The sequence below is a fragment of the Amblyomma maculatum genome, chromosome 8 (genome assembly GCF_055883805.1).
Source record: "Amblyomma maculatum isolate TAMU_Amacu chromosome 8, ASM5588380v1, whole genome shotgun sequence".
In the NCBI taxonomy this organism is placed as follows: domain Eukaryota; kingdom Metazoa; phylum Arthropoda; class Arachnida; order Ixodida; family Ixodidae; genus Amblyomma; species Amblyomma maculatum.
The window spans coordinates 90532755-90556832 of record NC_139351.1 but is presented as its reverse complement, the minus strand read 5'-3'; the positions used below and the strand labels follow the sequence as shown (position 1 = coordinate 90556832).

The following is a 24078-nucleotide window of genomic DNA, read 5'->3' as shown; positions in this document are numbered from 1 at the left end:
CACACGTACATCGCATGCACTCCACTAACCGACGCAACGAAAGTGACACGATTGAAACGAAAGAGACACGTACATCGCATGCACTCCACTAACCGACGCAACCAAAGTGACACGATTGGAACGAAAGAAACACGTCAATGAAACACGTACATCGCATGCACTCCACTAACCGACGCAACCAAAGTGACACGATTGGAACGAAAGAAACACGTCAAAGAAACACGTACATCACATGCACTCCACTAACCGACGGAACTAAAGTGACAGGATTGAAACGAAAGAAACACGTCAAAGAGACACGTACATCGCATGCACTCCACTAACCGACGCAACCAAAGAAACACGTCAAAGAGACACGTACATCGCATGCACTCCACTAACCGACGCAACCAAAGTGGCACGATTGAAACCAAAGAGACACGTATATCGCATGCACTCCACTAACCGACGCAACCGAAGTGACACGATTGAAACGAAAGAGACCCGTACATCGCATGCACTCCCGTAATGAACACCATAGAAACTTACCGGAGTGCATGCAATGCGTCTTTATTCCGGTAATCGACACAATTCAAGTACATCGCATGCACTCCGGTAATGGACAGAATTCAATCACAATTAGCATTTCCGTGACTTCAGAGGCCGTAGACAACGGGACCTTGACATTCCACAGTCTTCAATTCGCTTCCTTCGCACGCGGACCCTGATCTGTCGTTCTTCGCGGTGAAGAGCACCAGCACGCAACACCTGGAAGAAACCAAAAAATACTGTAATTTCCACTTCGAGTTACTTCAGCACGCATTGCAAATGGCGATCGCATACCACTAGACTCGTACAAGATCAGAGGACAGTAGGATGACTAAACTGCCACATACAATATGGACGCACAGGGACTACGATAATACCGGAACATTGCTATGCTTTGGTCAGTAGGTCAATGCTGCTCCCACAATATATGGTAACGACGGAATCATGTAGAAACAGAAGATCCACTCTGTCCCCACGGACATCATCTATATGGTGTATACGAATGACACTCCAGGAGCCCAGCCAGCACACATGTATTTGCATTTCTCCAGTGTTCTCATACACTTACGGTATTGTTCAGCACCCCACTGTAGTGACATTTCAGTGTCGCTGGAGCAAACGAAACATCACGAATATGCCTCTTGCAGGTGTGCACGGCCGGACGTGTGACAGCTCCAGATCTCGACACATGGCAGGAGCTACACTCTCGGGTGGCTCTTCTGAGACAGGAGTCGAGCAACCCAGGACCCTTCGACCTTTATATTACTATATTGTGGTCACTTTCGACTGTATGCTGAAGAGTGTGTATTTATTAACAAATTAAAGGAGTGATATTGAACCGTCAGTAACATAAATATATTAGACGAAGAAATGTTTCACCCTTTCCAGCATTCAAAATCTCGTGATATTTTCTTTTCTGAATAAATGTGTGTGATGACGCTGCGTGTACTTTTGTGTTCGTAATTTTTACGTCGTTTTCCACGCTGTGTTGTGTCATCGCAATTCCGAGTGCTAAATTACAATTCTTTCCTTCTTTTTTTTTTCGCCTTTACGTGCCGCCGCCTTAGGTGTGGAGCCCCTACCCTCACGTTCGTTCAACTCTATTTTCTATATGATCTACACGGTAGCGGACCGTGCTATGCCGAAACTCTGCCGTACATCTCGCGTGCATTGCATGACGCTCGTTTTCATTAGACGGTAGTGTAAGCTTGCAGTAACACGAAACTCAAGCGGAGGATAGCGTGTAAAGAAACTGAAAACCTTTCACAATGAGCGCATTAACCATGAATCCATACACCGAACACAGCCTTCCACCTCCCTACCTACGAAATACCACACTATGCATTTAAGCGCCTCGGCAATAGTGATAAACATCGATACGAAGCTTCGCACAATCCTTCTGTCGAATACAGCGACGGCGCAGCAAAAAAAGAAGGAACACTGATAGCGAACGGGCGAAACTATCTTATTCCGCCTCGCTTCGTCACGATAACATATCATCCCCATTGCGCAACGACAGTTCTCGATCTCACGCATCAGCACCGCCGTATTCAGCCAGCTATCGAGCCGCTCCGTGGCCGAGTGGGTAAAGTGCTGAGCTCGCACTTCCGGGGACGCGAGTTCGAATCCCTGCGCCGGCACCGCAAATTCTGCGGGCTGCGGACGCTGGGGTTCGAGCATGTGTCGCTCCGGACGACATAACGTCCGGCTGTACGCTCGGCCGCGGAGTGTGGAGGACAAGGGGAGGTATCTGTGCTTTTAGCACAGCACCTCTTCTCGCTGTCCCCCGGGCATCCAAAGGGCGGATGCCCGTTGCTCTCATCCTCGGTATTCTACGTGGAAGGGGCTGTTTTTTTTGTTGCTGCTACAGGGACGCCTACCTGACGGAGTACGTTGACCGAACTGCAGTCCACCGATACCTCCCGTGCCGAAGGGCACGGGAGGTATCGGTGGACTGCAGCTCGCCACTGTGCTTTTACCACACACGAACCACACTGATTCACTCGGCACGGAATGAACTGTAGAAAACGAAGTGTTCTCCCTGTCTATGTCAGAAGGGGGACAGGGAGAACACATCGTTTCGTTTTCTACGGTCCATTCCGCGCTGAGTGCATCCGCGTGGTTCGTGTGCGCATATCCTGTCGATGAGGTGTATACATTCCAGCACTATACGCAGCCGGCAGCAGTCTACGCATTGACCCGTTGCATTGGATGCGTACACCTGGACAAAGCCATTTAAAAAAAAATTGTTGATGACATCAATGGAAGCAGATTTCAACAACCGGTCATAAACACAGCTCTCAATTTTTTCCCAGGAACCCTGCGGTAGCATCATCGGCGCTTCTTGTGGCTTTGATTGCAATGAATAGTACAGAACATTGTGTGGTGCGCAAAGAAAAAGTGAAAATATCTGATATGAGAAAATAACTGAAGTTCACCGACACCTCTGATCTTCGGGATTCTAAAGACCAGGGATCGTTCCTGTTTTTTTCTTTTCGTTTCACAGCTACTAGGTGAAGTTGCGTAAGGAAAGTACTGCTGTATTTGTTTACAAATGCAATAGAACTAAATGTGAAATTTCATTATACACGATACGCTACTCCTCGCTTCAGAAGGAAGTACGGTATGCAGATGATCTCGCATGCTGCTTCGGATTTAATTCACGAATTCCTTTTCTCATGGTTTCAAAACATTTCGCTCATTTTAAAAACGTCATCAGCAAGCGACACCTTGCCTTGTTTCATCAGCTGCAGGTTTTCCACACGTTACGGCACATTGGTTGTGATAGCAAGGGCAGATCCTGGGGGGGTACACGAGTCATGATGACTCGTGTCCCCCCCCCCCCCCCCCCCCCAGGATCTGCAACTCATACCTGAGGAGTGCAGCAGCACGCAATGTTTTGCTGCATCTTTCCGTTACTTAACGTGGGATATATATCTTAATCACTTCATTAACACAGGGTTGACGATTCTATCACAAACTCTGCACTCTTAAAGTGACCTCACATGCTGGGTTGAAGCTTGACGCTAGTGACGTCACAATTAGAGTACGCATCTTCGGTACCGGCTGTAACTCCACCACATTTTCATAAACGAACATTGTTCGCAAATATTCACTACTTTGCATCCTTTGTGACTGCAGTCAGTCTGCCAGCATAATCTCAGTGGCGTCGAGTTTCATACACGAGCTTTCGCGTGTATCGCCAGTTATTCAGTCATCTTAAGGTAGTACCAGAATATAGAGCACACGAAACTCTTATTTATTGATGTCCGTTGTTCGCGAGATTAGAATCGCTTTGCTGTATTGCAACGTAATGAACTTCCATTCAGCCTGATCTCGCTTCATCACCTGATACGCTCTTTTCATGTTTTATTAACGCACTCCACGCCGTAGTTTTTCAAGTTGGGGCTATGTGGAAATAGATAAACAGTAAGGTTCGGTGAATGGTTAGCAAGAAGAACATGTCGTGAGATTCTTCACAGACTCTGTTTCTACATCTGAAACCAGTGAACTAACCTACGACAAACCGAATCCAACGCTACAGCAGGCATCGTTCACAGCCATTGATCCCTAACTTTTTTCAGGCGATATTATCTCTCCATTTAACGAAGGCCCGGCAGTGTGCCAGCTGCATCCACTTCACTCCTGCAAACGTACAAACCTCCACCCGTTACGCTTGCCTTATTTTGTAATACAGTTTGTGCCTTAGGGATCATCCGTTATCCTCTCTGCGCATTACACCTGCTGCCCATGTCTCCTTCTTGATTTTAACTAAAAAGTCTAACTCTGGTTCCCTGACCCATGCTACACGCTTCGTATCCCTTAATGTTACACCTACCGTTTTCTGTTCCATATCTATCTGCGTTGTCCAAACGTAAATAGATGCTTTTCGTTACCCTCCACGTATCAGCCCGGTAGGTGAATACTGGTCAGATCCAACGAATACATGCTTTCCTGCGAGTACTTCTCAAATGCGCTTCATCCCAATTTTATTCTCCTAGTTATATGCATTTCATGGTCCGGATTTGCTGTTTCTACCTGTGTTAAGTAGACATATGCGCCTACCGCTTCACAGCCTACTGTAAAGTGATATTACTTTCCCAGGCTGTTCAAATTTACCGTAGCCTCCTACATATTGAAATCGAAACTTTAATTTTTACGAATTATGAATAATCGCGGAGCGAAGTTCCGGGCTCTAAGCAAAATCCGTATGTACAGGTATACGTTTATAGTAGTGGCACTAATGGGTAATGCCTAAAAAAACATACATCAGTACAAGATTCGATATCAGACCAGTGCATCAATCGCAGCATGAAACATAACGTATCTAGCAAGTCGTACTAACAAAACAGCGTTATTTACAAATCGCTGAACGAACGTAAAGTATGACACCATAACACCGCTTTTAAAATAAGCGAAATGTTTTGAAACCCTGAGATAAGGTGTATAAGAATGGGACTTCGTGAATTCAATCCCAAACAGCATGCGAGGTCAGCTGCATGCCGTACTTACTTCTGAGGCTAGGAGTGGCGTACCGTGTATATCTGAGGAAGTGTGGATCGTGATTAGTGAAATTCTGTTTTAAAAATTCAGATTTAGTTCTATTTATTTGCAAACAAATACAGCAGTTTGAGGTAAAAAAAAAAAAACATTCAGAGAGCACTGTGGAATCTACACTGCAGAAATGCGAAAGCTAAAGCATTGCTAGTCCATACCGTGCACCACATTTGCTCTCATTGTCAACAAAATGCACCGTCATTATGATTACTAATGTCATAATTGTCATTATCACTAATTGAAGAGTCGTTTTCATCGCTAAATTCCTCACTGTAGACAACGATAATTGAGAATGTGTGTTTCACGATCACAGAGACCTGGTTATATCAGGCTTCAAGTACTTCCATGCAATAAAAAAGGTCCCGGGCGTGGCGTAGTTGGTTAAAGCGGTCGGCTGGGACGCAAAGGATGGAGGTTCGAGGTACAGCAGGCACGCAAATATTATTTTAGGCGGCATTCTATTAGTGAATAGTATAGCATTATTTTAAGCCACACGGGTAAAATATTTTTATATTTGTTAGTGACGCCTTGGTAGCTTGCAATACCTTTTAAGTTCACAACGTGGGCATTCCAGCCCAGTTGCGTATAGTAAATCACGCCAAGGAATTTTTGAAATTCTTTTCTTTCCAAGAAAGCGCCTGACTGGCTGAATTTGTTTATCTATATACAAATTTTTGATCCTATCTTTCTTTTTCTTTTTGGCTAAGTCATTAATTATTCCTCGCAGTTCAACTGAGATATTTAGCACGGCAATGCGATCAGCGATTCAAAGAATAGGGAGATATCTCCATCAACACTTGTCCCGAACTGCTCTAATCTCTGAATACTACACTTTCGCTAAGGAAGCTATGTATAATACTGGGAAAATCGTGTCGGATTGGCCAGCACCATTCTTAACACAGGCCTATATTGTTGCTGTGCAACCAGTATAGATTAGCTTTGGTGTTTTCAAATATGGCTTATCTAACTCCTGATTTCGGATCAGGTATATCATATATCTCCACTTCAGAGAACATAATTTGGAGGCGGGCAACGTCGACCTTACGTCGCATACAAATTTTCTTCTAAATCAGTTGTCATCTGCAAACTACTATTATAACGTCACGATATATGAGATCGACACCCAACGGTGAACCACTTCAATGGGGCACACGACGAAGAACCGCTGGAAACAAATTAGAAGGGGGGTGGACTAGCTAAATCCCGCCTTTAAGGCTATGGCGTGACAATGTCAGTGGCTCTTCTTTTCGTGCTCTCATGCCTATCGTGTATTGAGCGAGAGCTTCTCCAGCTCATTCGGTCTAAAAACAGTCTTCGCGTGCCGTTAATGATCGGGGGTTGTGTAAAAAATTGTACCGTAGTAATTTCTGGATCTGGTAATTCATGAATGATTGGTGCGCGGTAGGCGATGGTTAGATGGCATCCTCGAGGCGCTGCAGATGAAGTTATGTGGTGTTAGGAAGATAGTCAGAGACCGGAAAGCGTGGCGTGATATGGTCCATAGGGTCACGGCGAGTCGCACACGACTGAACGACTGAACGGATAACTGAGGCGATGAAGAGCTAATAAAATATATTTTATAATTAATAATGCATAAATTGAACTAAGGGAATGCCGAAAAAGGCAGTGAAAAAGGTATCAGAATGTTTAGAGTGAAATTAGGCTAATTAAGAAAATTTAGATTTTGTGCGTGATCAAATGACTCATTCAAATAATCGAAAACAATGAATGATGAGTTCAAAGGCGTTAAACAGCTCAGATTGGGAAGCCAAAGTTGGTGGATGCTAAGTAGCGACGCGCAAAAAAAATATAAACAAAAACAAAAAGAAAGTAAGATTTCAAAAAATAAAAAGTGGAAAAAGCGACGTCCATGTGTGTGAAACGCTATCGCGTCATAGCCTTAACGCCCGCGCTTAAGAGTCCCCCTATTTTTTATTCTTTTAATTTATGCTTATTTGCCCTATACATATTCATTAGCATCAGTCACTACACGCAAATACGAAGCCCCGCTTTAGTCACACCGTACGAACTTCCATGCGTGGCTTCAGCGCAGCTGGTCTAACCCCACGAAAAAGGTTCCGCACAGGACTGTACGGTCAGTACTCCTCACGTGGCTTCTAAGCCATCAATCTCCTTCGGCAGTAACGTGCTCTCAATTCTTCAACGTTTTGAAACAGAGAACCGTTCAGATTTTCGCGGAAACTTCGAGCTGGTCTGCATGCTTTACCGGCTCGATCTGTTCAGATCCGAACAGATTCAAACTCCACCCTTCAAAAGAGGGCGGATTCCCTACTGATGCCATGTCTCATATATCAGCACAGCAGTCACCTCTACACTTTTACCATGGATGACTTCATACACAGGTCTCATAGGCAACAATGTTGTGGACTGCCTTGGTCGTAAAGGGTCTTCAGAGAGCCGGTACTCAGACATTTCAGTACCTTGTTGAATTTATCTAACCAGCCATGTGAGACCAAGAGGCCAAAAAAATATCAAGCCACATCACTTCATGGCAACACGGGCCTGGCATCATCTGCGATATGTTAAACATGTGGCGTGAGATGTTCAATATTATGTTTTGTGATGTCCAAAGAACAACGCGGAAGGGTACGTGTCACTTGCTTCTCTCATGAAGACACGATCTCCTCTCAGTTCTACTGAGGTCAATGTATATCCACGCGGAAACCAGACGTGTAGAAACAAGGCCTCACACTTCCTCCTGAAGGTCATCCCAGATGCTGATCTGGACTCCAGATAGAGCTAGCATGAGTTAACCACTGTGGGTGATTTTGTGTATACAGTTAATTTAACATTTAAATGTCGCTACGGTGCAGTGATTGCCGGAACAGTTTGCAAGGATATTTCCAGATCTCATGGAAGACGACAGCAGAGCAGGTAACACAAAACATAAGAAGCACACACAAACACATGGACAACGCTGCACTGACCGCTATATTGACAATAACCCGCACATCTTCTCACTTCACTTCACGCCTGCAGCCAACTTCTTCCTTGTCTTCAACATCCTGCCGGTTTGCTCAGAAATTCTAATTCCTTCTTCAACAAAACCACTGCAGGCATACTGGCACATTGGTCTCCCGAGTCACAGATTGCATATGCTTCATAAATTTCCCTTGCTAACTTATTCTTTATCTTTTTCATAACCTGAACGTTATGAAGGTCAGCTGGACATTTTTGGTCTCTACAACCAACGCAGTCTTTGCAGTGCACCGCGAGATTAGTGCCAGACTTGTCAGATATTGCCATGGCGTGCTGTCTAATCCTGTCATTGAGACATCTTCCTGTCTGTCCAATATATTCATTTCGACAATGCAAGGACATCTGGTAAGCAACCCCCTGAATACACTTAGAGTACCTAGTCAAGTGCGAAGTTTTGCATCCAGAGTTGAATTCCTGGTTGTTAACCCGCACACACATCCCCTTAGCTCTGTTTGGTGCCGTTTGGATAACCCGGATGCCGTGTCTTTGACCAATCTTCATTAAGTTATGGGTGAAGCCATGCATATATGGTACCACTGACCACTTATTTATTTGAGTAAGGTCTTCTTTTCGAATTCTCCGCTTGATCGGCAGGACAATGCTTTCTTTTATTCTACACAGCAAATATTCAGGATACCCTGCCTCCAGAAGCATCTCAGTCTGGCTTAGAAAACGTGTTTTAACACGCTTGTGGCATGATTTGTTGAGAGCCGGCGTCAATGCAGCCTTCGCAACACCTCTTTTTACTGTCTTTGAATGTTGGGATGTATACAGAAGAAACTGCTTGTTCGCTCTTGGCTGCTAAGTCCAACATAAGTGTTTTGGTAAGAAGTCGAGACTCAAATCCAGGAAGCGGAAAACACCTTCCTTTGGAAGTTACCAGGTGAATCTAAGATCAGGGCAACTTTCTTCAAACACACCCAGGGCTAGGTCTTTTATTTGATCAGTCGCCTTTCTTTTCTCTAAATCACACAATACCAAAACGTCGTCAACGTAACGAACAATCTCTCATAGCCGTAAGAATCCTTCTGTCACATGCGGCTAGGTACACATCGCTCAGAGCAGTTGCAACTCTCTAACCTATGCATACACCCCTCCTTTGTACATCACCAACAGCCTGACTATACCCACTGCAAGGCGAAGGCCTCTCCCATATTTCTCCAATTAACCCGGTTTTGTGCTAGCTGCATCCACTTGGCCCCTGCGAGCTTCTTAACCTCATCCGCCCACCTAACTTTCTGCCGCCCCTGCTACGCTTGCTTTACCTTGGAATCCAGTTTGTTACACTAAGCGACCATCGGTAATCCTCTCTTCGCACTACATGTCCTGCCCATACCCATGTCTTTTTCTTAATTTCCACTAAAATGTCGGTAACTTGAGTTATTTCTCTACCCCACTCTGCACGCTTCCTATCTCTTAATGTTAAGCCTACCATTTTTCGTTCCATAGCCCTCTGAGTTGTCCTCAACTGAAGTAGAACCCTCTTGGTTAGCAGCCACGTTTCAGCCCCATAGGTGAGTACAGGTAAAATGCAACTGTTGTATACTTTCCTTTTGAGCGATACCGGTAAGCTGCTGGTCATAATCTGCGAGTGCTTGCCAAATGCGCTCCATCCCAATCTTATTCTTCTTATTTCTTTTTCATGGTCCGGATCTGCGGTTACTACCTGTCCTAAGTAGACATATTCGTCTACTACTTCCAGTGCTTCGCTACCTAACGTAAACTGCTTTTCCTTCCCGAGGCTGTTGAACATTACCTTTGTCTTCTGCATATTAATTTTTAAGTCTACCTCTCTACTTTTCCTGTCTAGGTTATCAATAATTATTTGCATTCCTTCTCCCGAGTTACTTAGCAAGGCAATGTCATCAGAAAATCGCAGATTACTGAGGTATTCTCCATCTACCCTTATCCCTAACTGCTACCATTCCAAGTCTCTGAATACTTCCTCTAAGCAAGCTGTGAATAGTACTGGGGAGATCGTGTCTCCTTGCCTAACACCTTTCGTTATGAGAATTTTCTTATTTTCTTTATCCAGAACTATGGTTGCTGTGCAGCCACTATATATATCTTCCAGCGCTTTCACTTACGGCTCGTCTACCCCCTGATTTCGCAATGCCTGCATCACCGCCGATGTTTCAACTGAGTCAAATGCTTTTTCGTAATCAATGAATGCTATGTATAAGGGCTGGTTATATTCCGAGCATTTTTATATCACCTGATTGATGGTATGGATCTGATCGATAGTAGAGTACCGTTTCCGAAAACCTCCTTGATCCTTTGCTTGATTGCAGTCTAAGGTTGTATTAATTCTATTAGCGATTACCTTAGAAAATACCTTATACGTAACAGACAGTAGGCTGATTGGTCTCTTATTTTTAAGGTCCTTAGAGTCCCCTCTTATAAATGAGGATAATGTTTGCATTCTTCCATGGTTCCGGTACCGTCGATGACACCAGGCACTACGTATAAAGGGTGGCCAGTTTTTCTAGCACGATATCCCCCCCGTCCTTTAGCAAATCTGTAGTTATCTGATCCTCTCCAGCCGATTTCCCCCTTTTCATAGTTTCTAATGTTTTCTTGACCTCATCCTTCGTCACTGGTGGAATGTCTGACTGTTTTTCCCTGCCGCTAATCTCGCTGCGGTCCTGACTACTTTGGCTATTGTAGAGATCTGTATAGAACTCCTCGGCTACTTTGACTATCTTGTCCATATTCGTGATGACGTTGCGCGCCTTGTCCCTTATCGCATACATCTGGTTTTTGCCTATGCCCAATTTCTTCTTTACCGCTTTAAGGCTTCCCCCGTTCTTTACAGCATGCTCAATATTCTCCATGTTATACTTCCTTATATCGGCCACCTTGCGCTTATTGATTAGCTTTGATATCTCGGCCAATTCTATCTGGTCTGTTGGATTGGAAGCTTTCATACTCTGGCGTTTCTTAATCAAATCTTTCGTCTCCTTAGACAACTTACCGATATCCTCTGTAACTATCCTACCGCCTACTTCTACAGCGCACTCAGTAATGATATCTCTGAAATTATTGTTCATTGCTTCTAGGGTAATGTCGCCATCCTCGGTTAGAGCTGAATATCTACTCTTTAGCGAGATCCTGAACTCTTCTGCCCTCCTCCTCACCGCTAATTCATTGATGGTCTTCTTTCTTACATACCTGTTGCGTTCCTTCTTCAGATTTAGGCTAATTCGGGACCTCACCATCCTGGGTCACTGCATCGCACTTTCCCGATTACCTCTACATCTTGCATAATGGCGGGGGTTGAACACAGTATGATGTCAATTCATTTGAAGTCTCCCCGATAGGGCTTTTCCATGTCCATTTCCGGTTCTTCCGTTTGCTAAAGAAGGTACTCATAATTCTTAAGTTATTGCGCTCTGCAAACTCAACTAGTAACTCCCCCCTGCTATTCCTAAAGCCAATGCCATAGTCACCTACTGCCTGGTCTCCTGCCTGTTTTTTTCCTACCTTGGCATTGAAGTCGCCCATTAGTACAGTATACTGCGTCTTTATTTTTCGTATTGCCGATTCTACAGCTTCGTAGAAGTTTTCAACTGCCTGGTCATCATAACTACATGTGGGTGCGTAGGCCTGTACAACCTTCTGTTTATAGCGCTTATTAAGCCTAATTACGATGCCTGCCACCCTCTCATTAATACTATAGAATTCATCTATATTGCCTGCTATATATTTATTGACAAGGAAACCTACTCCTAGTTGTCGCCTCTCCGGTGAACCTCGATAACACAGTACATGCCCATCCTTCAGTACAGTATATGTCTCATTCGGGCTCCTAACCTCACTAAGCCCTATGATATCCCATTTCATACCCTCTAGTTCCCCTAACAGCACCACTAAACTAGCTTCACTAGCTACGGTTCTAGCGTTAAACGTTGCCAGAGTCAGTTCCAATGCAATGTTCCATCATGGGATGCAACAGTTGATTTGAGATAGGCTGCAATCAACTCCAAGAATGTATCCACAAAGACTCCGGCTGAATTCTGGAAAACTATGGCCTGATTCTCAATCGTTTCTCGTAGTTCTTCCAACAAGCCTTCTTGTGGGATAGAATAATACATGTCTTCAATATCGAGTGAAAATCCAGAAAGTATCTTCTTATTATATCCCTTGATCTCAGATAATATCTCCTCAGAATTTTTTATTCTAAAGTGATCATCCACATGTACTTGGCCGAGATGCTTGACCAAGTATTCCGCGTCTGCCATGTGTGTGCCTCTGACAGTATTGCTCGGCAAGGTATGTCGGGTTTGTGTGGTTTTGCACTTAAGAATACCGACACGGTGTCATGTCTAGTGTCCTTAACCTTGCGGCAAAGCTGCCTCAGGTCAGTTTCCTCGAGAATCCGTAGAACCTTTCTTTAAGCAGCTTTTAGGTCCTTAGAGTGCACTTTTCGAAAGTTTTTATTCATGGGTGCCAGAGCCTTTACTCCGTAATTGATAGAATCCAATACAACAAAACCACCTTCTTTATCTGAAAGGCACAGCTTACATTCCTTGCTCTTCAGTTCTTTAATTACAGGTTCAAATTGCAACTTGCATCTTTCACGTCCTTTTATACGGTTCAAACAGTCAATCCCTTTAGCTACAATTCGGCTGGCCTCTTCTTCATCAGCTTTTTCTGCGACATGTCTTACAATTGCAAGCTTCCGTGCGGCTTTACCAGAGGAAGGAACCACATATTCACATATGCTCAGTGCAAAATCGTGTGGAATAGTCTTCCTCCAGCCAGCTGACCTTCATAACGTTAAGGTTATGAAAAAGATGAAGGATAAGTTAGCAAGAGAAATTTATGAAGCATATGCAATCTGTGACTCGGGAGACCAATGTGTCAGTATGCCTTCAGTGGTTTTGTTGAAGACGGAATTAGAATTTCTGCGCAAACCGGCCGGATGTTAAAGACAAGGATGAAGTTGGCTCCAGGCGTGAAGTGAAGGAACATGTTGAGATGGCCTGCCCATCTCAGAAGCGTCGGGCTTCATCTTCTCCTAATAAATCGGACCATCCGTATGTTAAATCTAAGAAAGGTACTCAAGAAATTGCAAAGAAAACGGATGTGTTGAAAGAGGCTGTTGCTGCCTCATTTTTAAAGCAATATTCATGGCGGGAATCTCTTTACTCCAGTTGTCGCTCTATCTTATCTTCCTTCGACGATCTACAGCACCGTATTCTTAAAATTACCCCTGATATTATCTTACTGCATGAAACTTGGCTCTCTCCTAATCGTCCTTTCACAGTTAAAAATTACCGTGTTTTTAGAGCTGATCGCCCACACGGCAGGGACGGAGGCTGGTTAACATTAATTTCAACAAGTCTAGTTCATCGTGCTAAAGTGGTTCATGAATTTATTGGGCCTGATCGTGAGATACTTGCCGTTGAGTTAATTGTCCCGCAGTGTGCCCCGGTCATATTTGCAAATATCTGCTTTCCCACAGGCGTCCGTACGACAGATTGTTTAGAATCTTTGCTGACAATTAATTCAAATGTAGTTTTGGCTGGGGACTTCAATTCCCATCGTGTCATATGGGGTCTCAGAACAGACTATAGTTGGCAGTTACTTTGGTCTTGGTTGTCTAAAAATGATATTCAATGTTATAATAGTCGCGCCTATACTTACATGAGAGCAAATTCTCATTGAGCTATTGATTTAACATTAGCTACAAATGGTATTGGAGTATCATCGTGGTCTACAATAGACTTCGGTACGTCAAGTGACCACTACCCTATCACTTTCAACATTGCATGTAATCAGATTAGGTCAACTGGTACATCGTGTGAACTTGTCAACATTACCCTGGTAAAGAAATGTCTAGGAGATGCCTTCAGGTCATCTGCCCCTTATGATAAATTGAATCGCGGTCCTGAAGTATTGTCTTCAGAATTAGGCGCAATTCAGTGATCAGAGTTTACAGTTCAGTCTGCCATTAAAAACAAGACTCCTTCGAGCAAGTGGAATGAAGATTGCGAAAAAAACCTATCGTCAGAGGAAAGCCGCATGGAAGCGCCTAGCCCATAATCAGTGTCCAAACAATTGGATTAATTACAAATTCTTTGCAGCTTCGTTTAAAAGAACAATGTCCAAGGCTAAGGAAGAATATAATGCGAATCTGAACACCTATTTGTCTAACCCAGTCAACCGGAAATCTCTCTATAGATACATGGAACGTACAAACGTTTCGCCCTTCTACCAACCAGTCCACTGTTTTGTCTAAAAAAGATGATTTAGATCAATTGGAATCAAATGCCCAAGCCCTTGCGGCGCGCTTTCAAGCTTGCACTCCCTACCGAAAAACCCTATGAGTCACAATAGCCTCATACAGATTTCTCATATTAAACTCATACAAATCTCATACAATCTCGTATATTTTTCATACGCTGAATGATATTTGTATGAGATTATATGAGATTTATACGAATTTAGTATGTGTTTAGTATGAGAAATCTGTATGAGGTTATTGTGACTCAGGGTTTTTTCACTAGGATAGCTACCTTTTCTTCAGCCCGATTGCAGTTTGATATAAACTTCACTGAGGTAAATATATCTGAATTAATGTCTGTAGTTAATTGCCTGCAATCGGCTGCGATTGGAGTTGACAGAATATCTGTTGCCATGCTGAAAATGCTATTCAAAGACTTTGCCTCGGACCTATTGCAGATTGTGAATTGGTTTTTGGAAAAAGCTTGGATTCCACAAGCTTGGAAAACAACGAAAATTATTTTACTACTTAAAGACCAGGGGAAAGGGTGTGATCTCGACAACATTCGACCGATTGCTATCACTTCAAATTTAGTTAAGCTTATAGAACGGATAGTCTGCTCTCGTCTCACGGATCATGTTCTATCCTTCCAAGGCTTTAGCGAGGCTCAGATTGGATTCCGACAGGGATGCTCGATTTGGAACGCACACGTAGACTTGGAGAGTCGTATTAGGGTTGCCATGAGGCGAAAAGGGGTTTCAGCTCTAGTTACTTTAGATATAGGCAACCTGCAGTGGCCAGGCGGCGCTAGTGGAGCGCAGCGTTCAGCGCCGCCAACGGCGGCGCCGAGTAATCTGAGTAGGCCGGCGCGGTCGGGTTGCGTTCGCGTTGTACGGCTAGAAGCATCTCGGCTCTCATTTTCTTCGGTTTTAAGGCAATCGAATGTCTTGAGAGCTACTTCCGAAAACCAATACTGACGAAAGGACACCGCCTGTTCGAGAATGCTCATGTTTAAAACGTGAACGGTGTCGACGTCACCGCGAAGGCGCGCCGCTCGCGACGGAACACCCGCGCGCACAGCTTTGAATGTCGCGTGAGCAGACGGAATTTTTTTTAACGAAATTTATTCTCTCAGGGCATTAGTCGGATATGTGATGATGAATTAAGAAATAATTAAATGAATGAAAAATGTTGTAAACGTAGCTTTTCATTCACCTATGCGTTCACACCTCATACCCAAACATCGAAAGTGCAGAGAGAACCTGAGAACAGATTGATCGCCGTTTCTTCTTTTTTTGTTCGTGCTGTTTGATTACAGCAGCATAATAATTTCCTCGCAGTTTTGCTTTAAAGTTTAATACCATGACGAACACTTTTGTTCGTGGTGCACCTTTCGACAGTGCCGCGGAAGTTACAGGAGGCATGGTGCGGTACCCGCTACGGATGTCGTGGTGATTGCAAGCACTGTGCGGTTGTAGCGTGCGTCATCAACGAAAACTGTGTGTGCCGGGGGCGGGGAGGAGGGGGCCTCCTACACCGTTGGAAAAATAAAGCCCTTAACAACAACAATAACTGGCATGCATTTTGTACCTCCGTACCTTAAGCTTGGGGAAAGCCGGCGGGAAATGCTGGCACTCAACGGCAAAACTTTCGTAACGGAGGTCGTTAAGAGTTAGAATTTTTTACTGTTGTTACTAATGATGAAATATTCTATCGTCTGGGACAAAAGACTCTTGAGTAGCTTGAGCAGTCAGTGAAAGAAATATTTGGCGCGGAACAATAGAACGAAGTTCCATTCTCAGCGTACACAGTATCACGGGCCTCTACACTCCGCCACTTCGACTTCTTCAGCCCCTTAATAACTAATTTACAGATAAATATGCTTATTGAAATCTGTAATTGGAAGTTTTGAAGATATTTTGGCTTTGTGGTTCCGAATAGACACCGCATTAGAAATCCGGTTCACAGATCCACGAACATTTTTTTTTATTTCGCCTCCGTTGAAATGCAGCTGGAATACGATGCTGCGGCTGCACGGTTTTGTTGATTTTCTGGACGTACGCCACTCGATCTTGCACAGCATATACCAGCACATGCCAAATTTTACAGCGCGTACTGAGTAGCGTGCCCCAACCAGCGTGCGACTCCCCGAGTCAGAAGTTTATACCGTTTCCTCCGCTCACGGGCAATCACCTTATTTTAGCTTCTTGGCGTCTGTACGCCAATGGCCCCATAACAAAACGAATTTCAGTTACATTACTCTCTCGCAGCCAATATCTCCTTCTCTCATCATTCTCCCCAGGTTCTCCCAGCAAGCGGTACGCTTAGGTCTCCTTCGTGATTGTGGTAGTCTTTCTCGCCGCCCTTGCGCTTATTTTTATTCTTGTTCACATCCGTAGTAGTCGAAGCATCGCACGAGACCACTGAAGTCACTAAATGAGTAAATCACACTCACTGGGATAACAAAACGCGAACGCAGAAGGAACACAGCGGCCGCAACATATACGGCGTCAGCTTCTGCGCCGCCTCAGTATTAGCTCCCGTCAGCCGCCAGGTGGCGCCACATGTCTCAGCAAACTCCATTGCAGGTTGCCTATTGCCAAGGCGTACGACAGCGTAGAATACAGCATTTTGATTCATAAGCTAGCTGATCTACATCCTCCATCATACATCTTTGCGTGGATTAGTGAGTTTTTAAAGGATAGATCATTCTTCTGCACAAAGAATGCATTAAATTCCAACACCCAGTCAAGAGGTGTACCCCAGGGAGCAGTCCCGTCAAACGTTATTGTTTAATGTATCAATGCGTGACATTCCTATTCACCCGGCCGTCAAAGTTTATGTGTATGCAGATGATATAGCTTTTTTTTTTTTTTGCTTCTGCCACAAATATTCAAACCCTATATCAATCGTTGCAAGATTATCTAAGTGCCCTGGAGGTCTGGCTGGACAGCCTAAGGCTAACTTTAAATGTCAACAAATGTGCCGTCCTAGTATTCCCACAGACATATCCCCCGTTAACATTTCCTTGTCCTATCTTCTGTCCTAATCCCGCAGGTTGATTCTATTGAATATTTGGGTGTATTATACGACACACAGTTAGACTGGAGGCCTCAAATTAGAAGCCTTGTGCTTAAAGGTGAACGTGCCCTTCGCCGGTTGATAAGAATCAGCAATAAGAAATATGGTATGCGTCGGGACACTCTGCTCTTGCTTTATAAGACCTACGTAAGACCAATACTTGAATTCGGCTCCATTCTCTTTTCTGGAAGCCCAAGGTACAAGCTTGCGCCCCTGTTTGTTTTGGAACGACGAGCTTCGCGCCTTTATTTAGGTCTGCCCAAACCAGTGGCCAATACATTGCTATACTTGGAAGCTCGGATACCTAATCTAAATTCGCGGTTTCAGCTTCTAACTCTGCGAACATATTTAAGGTCTTCGGAACCAGTCCCTGGAGTGGCTAACCCCATATTTACTTCGATCCCATCATACTTCTTTGATAATATTTGGCCTAGGTATAAGCCCTCTCAGGTTGTGTTTACTAATTCCCTGCTGTCAAAACTTTCAGTATCAGTAACCTCTTTAGTACAAGTTGACCACCGGCGGCCTGATACTAGAATTTCATTTGATGACACCCTCCCAGGAAATGCTAAGCATTTGTCTGCCAATGTATTAAATACCCTTATAGAGGATTACCTAAACAATTTTGCGAGCCATATTGCCATTTTTACAGATGCGTCTCAGCAGGATGAAAAAGCAGCTATTGGCATATACTTCCAGGCTCTTGACTGGAGTTATCAATTCGGGTCCCAGACTATACGCCAGTTTTCGCTGCTGAGTTTCTGGCCATTGAGTTGGCCTTGACTAAAATCCCTAGTAATATTTCTAAGGTTATTTTTCTTTCTGACAGCCTATCTATGCTGTCATCGCCCGAAAATTCGAAGGCTACTCTGCTTTGCCGCTCACTTTATTTTTTCCTTCCTCCTCACAATTCATATTTGCGTTTTCAATGGGTCCCAGGCCACTGTGGTATTACATATAATGAAAGGGCAGATTTTTTAGCGAAATCCGCTCTTAGTGGACCTCTTGTTCCATTCATACCTAATACCGCTCACTTAACTTTAGCACGATTTCAAAATTTCCAACGTCTCCATCACCTCACTAACGAGCCTCTCCTTTCTGCACCAGATTACCAACACCTCAGATGGCCTTGGCGTGGCCGCATGCTTGTTTCAAGGCTATGGGAAGTGTCTATGACTCTCTTGCGCTGCAGTTTACCGAAACTAAATCTGTATTTATGTCGTTCGGAGCTATCCGCTACTAACCTCTGTGAGTCTTGCAAAGAAATTGAATCCATAGATCATTTTTTTCTCCTCTGCCGGAGGTTCGCATCTCTCCGCAAAATTTACTTAGCAACTCCCCTTTCGAGATTAGGCCTTCCAGTAAGCATTCCAGTTCTCCTCTCCTTCGGAGCAAGCGTCAAGGGACATGCCTTAAAATCAGTTTGCGATTTTATTCATGATTACATAATTTCAACAGGTAGATTCCTATGCTAGGTACGATTTCATTACCTTTTCTTTTTCTTTTTATTTTTTTCCAAATTTTAGTTAAAGGTCCATATTTATCTGAATACTCCAGTCCTTGAACGTAAATGTTTACAATCTACAAGGCACCCTGGCTAATCCCCCGCAGTGGGTATGTGCCATTTTGTCTCAGGTCATCATCATCATCACCATCATGTGAAGTGAAGGAGACCATGGTGGAATAGCTGAAGGTGTTCGTGGCCTGCTCACACGCCGATCAGCTAAGTATTGGGTTGCTGGCCATGGTTTTGTCTTTCCCCTTTGCGTCTTTTGTTCTCTGTTGACTAACGCATGCGGTGACGTTGTCAATTTAAGGTAATGTCGACGCAGTCCCCCGGCCACGGGTGCTCCCCTTGGTCGGCTTCCCTTCGGACTGATGATCTGCCCTCGGAAGCTTTTCAGAGCTCCGGTGTCCTCAACATCCCTGTGGCGCTCGTTCCTAAGGATGGTGGCACCATTAAAATGAACAACCATTCCTGTGAATCTCAACTTGCTCTTTTCCTTCACGATATTCACACGAACCTCGACCTTAACATACCCACAGACTCCTTTTTTTTTTAGATTTCGAAAAAGCCTTCGATAAAGTCCCACATCGCCATTTGCTGCTTAAACTATCTACCTTTAATTTAGACCCTTGTGTACTGAATTGGATCCATAATTTTCTAACAAATCGTCTCCAGTTTGTTGTCGCCAACTCCCATTCATCTACCCTTTCTCAAGTCCGGTCAGGCGTTCCTCAAGGTACTGTACTTGGCCCCTTACTTTTTCTAATTTATAATAATGACCTGCCAAATTGCATAACATCTAACATACGGCTGTTTGCTGATGACTGTGTAATATACCGGACCATAAATAACCAATCTGACATCGCTATCCTACAGAATGATCTGCTTAACGTGCAAGAATGGTGCGACACCTGGCTTTTGAAATTAAATGTTAATAAAACGTTTCATGTCTCTTTACACCGTCGGCGTAACTACTTACCTTCTACCTATCATCTTTACGATTTTCCTATAACTCAAACTGACACTATCAAATATCTAGGCATTCATGTCTCCAGTGACCTATCCTGGTCCAGTCATATTTCTCATATAACCAACTCCGCTTGTCGCGTTCTTGGCTACTTACGCCGCAACACTTCATTAGCTCCCTCTTCTGTCAAACTAATTGCTTACACTTCGCTTGTCAGACCCAAACTTGAGTACGCTCAAGCTATATTCGATCCTCACCAAACTAATCTGATCAATTTACTGGAATCTACTCAAAATCGAGCTTCACGTTTCATTCTTTCAGATTACTCCTATCGCACCAGTGTTACCGTACTAAAATCCAAACTTGAACTTCACAATCTAGCTTTACGCCGGAAACTAGCTCGCCTTTCTCTTTATCATAAGTTTTATCACAGCTTGCCACCTAACAACGTGTTCATCCGTCCAGCCCATTGGTCATCTCGTCATCTCCACTCCAATGCCGTCTACCCCCAGCGCGCCCATACGATAACATTCCAAAAGTCATTTTTTTTCCGCACTGCCCTGGATTGGAACGACCTTCCCGACCACATCGCCTCACTAACCGACATTCATCATTTCAAGACTGCCATCGAAAGACATGTTTTATTGTAACCACCGTACTTCAAGCCCACCCCTCATGTAATACCCCTTAAAGGGGCCTTTGAGGATTGAATAAATAAATAAATAAAAATAGAGCTGTTCGAGCTGCCCTTCAGGAAACCACTTCCTTCTACGAAGGAATAGCCGAGGTACGCCAATTTGGGCGCGGCGGGATTCTTTGCCGTTCACCAGACCTGTCATGCATAAAGAATCATCTAAAATGTTCTACTTTTGCATCTCATCAGGTAAGCAGTTTTATCCCTTCGCACCTGGCCTGCACGAAAGGTCTAGTCCGAGGTGTGGATTCCTTATTAAGTCCAGAAAAAACCCTTAACCTTCTCTCCGCGGCAGGCGTGGTTGCGGTTTATCGCTGTAACCATCATCATCATCATCATCAGCCTGATTATACCCACTGCAGGGCGAAGGCCTCTCCCATATCTCTCCACTTAACCCGGTTCTGTGCTAGCTGCATCCAGTTGACCCCTGCGAACTTCTTAATCTCATCCGCCCACCTAACTTTCTGCCGCCCCCTGCTACGCTTTCCTTCCCTTGGAATCCAGTTTGTTACCCTCAGCGACCATCGGTTATCCTCTCTTCGCACTACATGTCCTGCCCATGTCCATTTCTTCTTCTTAATTTCCACTAGAATGTCGTTAACTTGCGTCATTTCTCTGACCCACTCTGCACGCTTTCTATCTCTTAATGTTACCCCTACCATTTTTCGTTCCATAGCCCTCTGGGTTGTCCTTAACTTAAGTAGAACTCTCTTGGTTAGCCTCCACGTTTCAGCCCCATAGGTGAGTACAGGCAAGATGCAACTGTTGTATACTTTCCTCTTGAGCGATACCGGTAAGCTGCTAGTCATAATCTGCGAGTGCTTGCCAAATGCGCTCCATCCCAATCTTATTCTTCTTGTTATTTCCTTTTCATGGTCCGGATCTGCGGTTACTACCTGTCCTAAGTAGTTAAATTCGCCTACTACTTCCAGTATTTCGCTACCTAATGTAAACTCCTGTTCCTTCCCGAGGCTGTTGAACATTACCTTAGTCTTCTGCATATTGATTTTCAAGCCTACCTTTCTACTTTTCCTGTCTAGGTCATCAATCATTATTTGCAGTTCATCTCCCGAGTTGCTTAGCAAGGCAATGTCATCAGCAAATCGCAGATTACTGAGGTATTCTCCATCTACCCTTATCCCTAACTGCTCCCATTCCAAGTCTCTGAATACTTCCTCTAAACAAGCTGTGAATAGTACTGGGGAGATTGTGTCTCCTTGCCTAACACCTTTCTTTATGGGAATTTTGTTACTTTCTTTATGCAGAACTATGGTTGCTGTGCAGCCAATATATATATTTTCCAGTACTTTCACGTACGGCTCGTCTACCCCCTGATTTCGCAATGCCTGCATCACCGCCGAGGTTTCAACTGAGTCAAATGCTTTTTCGTAATCAATGAATGCTATGTATAAGGGCTGATTATATTCCGAGCATTTTTCTATCACCTGATTGATGGCATGGATATGATCGATAGTAGAGTACCGTTTCCGAAACCCTGCTTGATCCTTTGCTTGATTGCAGTCTAAGGTTGTCCTGATTCTATTAGTGATTACCTTAGTAAATACCTTATACGTAACAGACAGTAAGCTGATTGGTCTGTAATTTTTAAGGTCCTTAGAGTCCCCTTTCTTGTGAATGAGGATAATGTTTGCATTCTTCCATGCTTCCGGTACCGTCGATGACACCAGGCACTGCGTATACAGGGTGGCCAGTTTTTCTAGCACGATATCCCCCCCGTCCTTCAGCAAATCTGTAGTTATCCGATCCTCTCCAGCTGATTTCCCCCTTTTCATAGTTTCTAGTGCTTTCTTGACCTCGTCCTTCGTCACTGGTGGAACGTCTGACTGTTTTTCCCTATAGCCAATCTCATTACGGTCCTGACTACTTGGGCTACTGTAGAGATCTGTATAGAACTCCTCGGCTACTTTGACTATCTTTTCCATGTTAGTGATGACGTTGCCCGCCTTGTCCCTTATCGCATACATCTGGTTTTTGCCTATGCCCAATTTCTTCTTTACCGCTTTAAGGCTTCCCCCGTTCTTTACAGCATGCTCAATTTTCTCCATGTTATACTTCCTTATATCGGCCACCTTGCGCTTATTGATTAGCTTTGATATCTCGGCCAATTCGATCTGGTCTGTTGGATTGGAAGCTTTCATACTCTGCCGTTTCTTAATCAAATCTTTCGTCTCCTTAGACAGCTTACCGGTATCCTCTCTAACTATCTTACCGCCTACTTCTACCGCGCACTCAGTAATGATATCTCTGAAATTGTTATTCCTTGCCTCTAGGGTAATGTCGCCATCCTCAGTTAGAGCTGAATACCTATTCTGTAGCGAGATCCTGAACTCTTCTGCCCTCCCCCTCACCGCTAATTCGTTGATGGGTTTCTTTCTTACTAATCTATTGCGTTCCTTCTTCAGATTTAGGCTAATTCGGGACCTCACCATCCTGTGGTCACTACATCGAACTTTCCCGATTACCTCTACATCCTGCACAATGGCGGGGGTTGAACACATTATGAAGTCGATTTCATTTTTAGTCTCTCCGTTAGGACTTTTCCATGTCCATTTTCGGTTCTTCCGTTTGCTGAAGAAGGTATTCATGATTCGTAAGTTATTGCGCTCTGCAAACTCAACTAGTAACTCCCCCCTGCTATTCCTAGAACCAATGCCATAGTCACCTACTGCCTTGCCTCCTGCCTGTTTTTTCCCTACCTTGGCATTGAAGTCGCCCATTAGTACAGTATACTGCGTCTTTACTTTTCGCATTGCCGATTCTACATCTTCATAGAAGCTTTCAACTGCCTGGTCATCATAACTACATGTAGGTGCATAGGCCTGTACAACCTTCAGTTTATACCGCTTATTAAGCCTAATTACGATGCCTGCAACCCTCTCATTAATACTATAGAATTCATCTATATTACCCGCTATATACTTATTGACAAGGAAACCTACTCCTAGTTGTCGCCTCTCAGGTAAACCTCGATAACACAGTACATGCCCTTCCTTCAGTACAGTATATGCCTCATTCGGCCTCCTAACCTCACTAAGCCCTATGACATCCCATTTCATGCCCTCTAGTTCCTCTAACAGCACTGCTAAACTAGCTTCACTAGCTAGGGTTCTAGCATTAAACGTTGCCAGGGTCAGTTTCCAATGGCGGCCTGTCCAGCGGAGCCAGGCTTTCTTAGCACCCCCTGCTGCGTCACAGGTCTGACCGCCGCCGTGGTCAGTTGTTCCGCAGCCGCTGGTGACTGAGGGCCGGGGTTTTATGGAGCTTATCATAGGAGGTTGTGGCCAATTACTGCACCAGGGTGGCCAACTCCTGTTCTGGTGAGGGAGTGCGTTGCCGGAGGTGTTCATCGGCATCAGGTCGCACCCCAAACCTGTATATGCAATTCCATCGACACGCGGATTTTTTTTTTTTTTATTTTTTTTTTTTTTTCATCCGGTGGAGAATTGCGCGGCACCGGGATTTGAACCCCGGTCCTCTTGCATGCGAGGCGGATG

General features: G+C 44.3%; 1 protein-coding gene across 1 annotated transcript in view; it reads right to left on the bottom strand.

The window, feature by feature from the left end:
* Positions 1–333: 333 nt before the first annotated feature.
* LOC146181782 (uncharacterized) overlaps positions 334–24078 on the bottom strand; it is a 54300-nt gene continuing 30555 nt past the window's right edge. The window contains exon 5 of the mRNA XM_084575848.1: positions 334–747. Coding sequence (XP_084431974.1) covers positions 619–747 — 129 coding nt within the window. The 3' untranslated portion in view covers positions 334–618. The remainder of the gene's footprint in view (positions 748–24078) is intronic.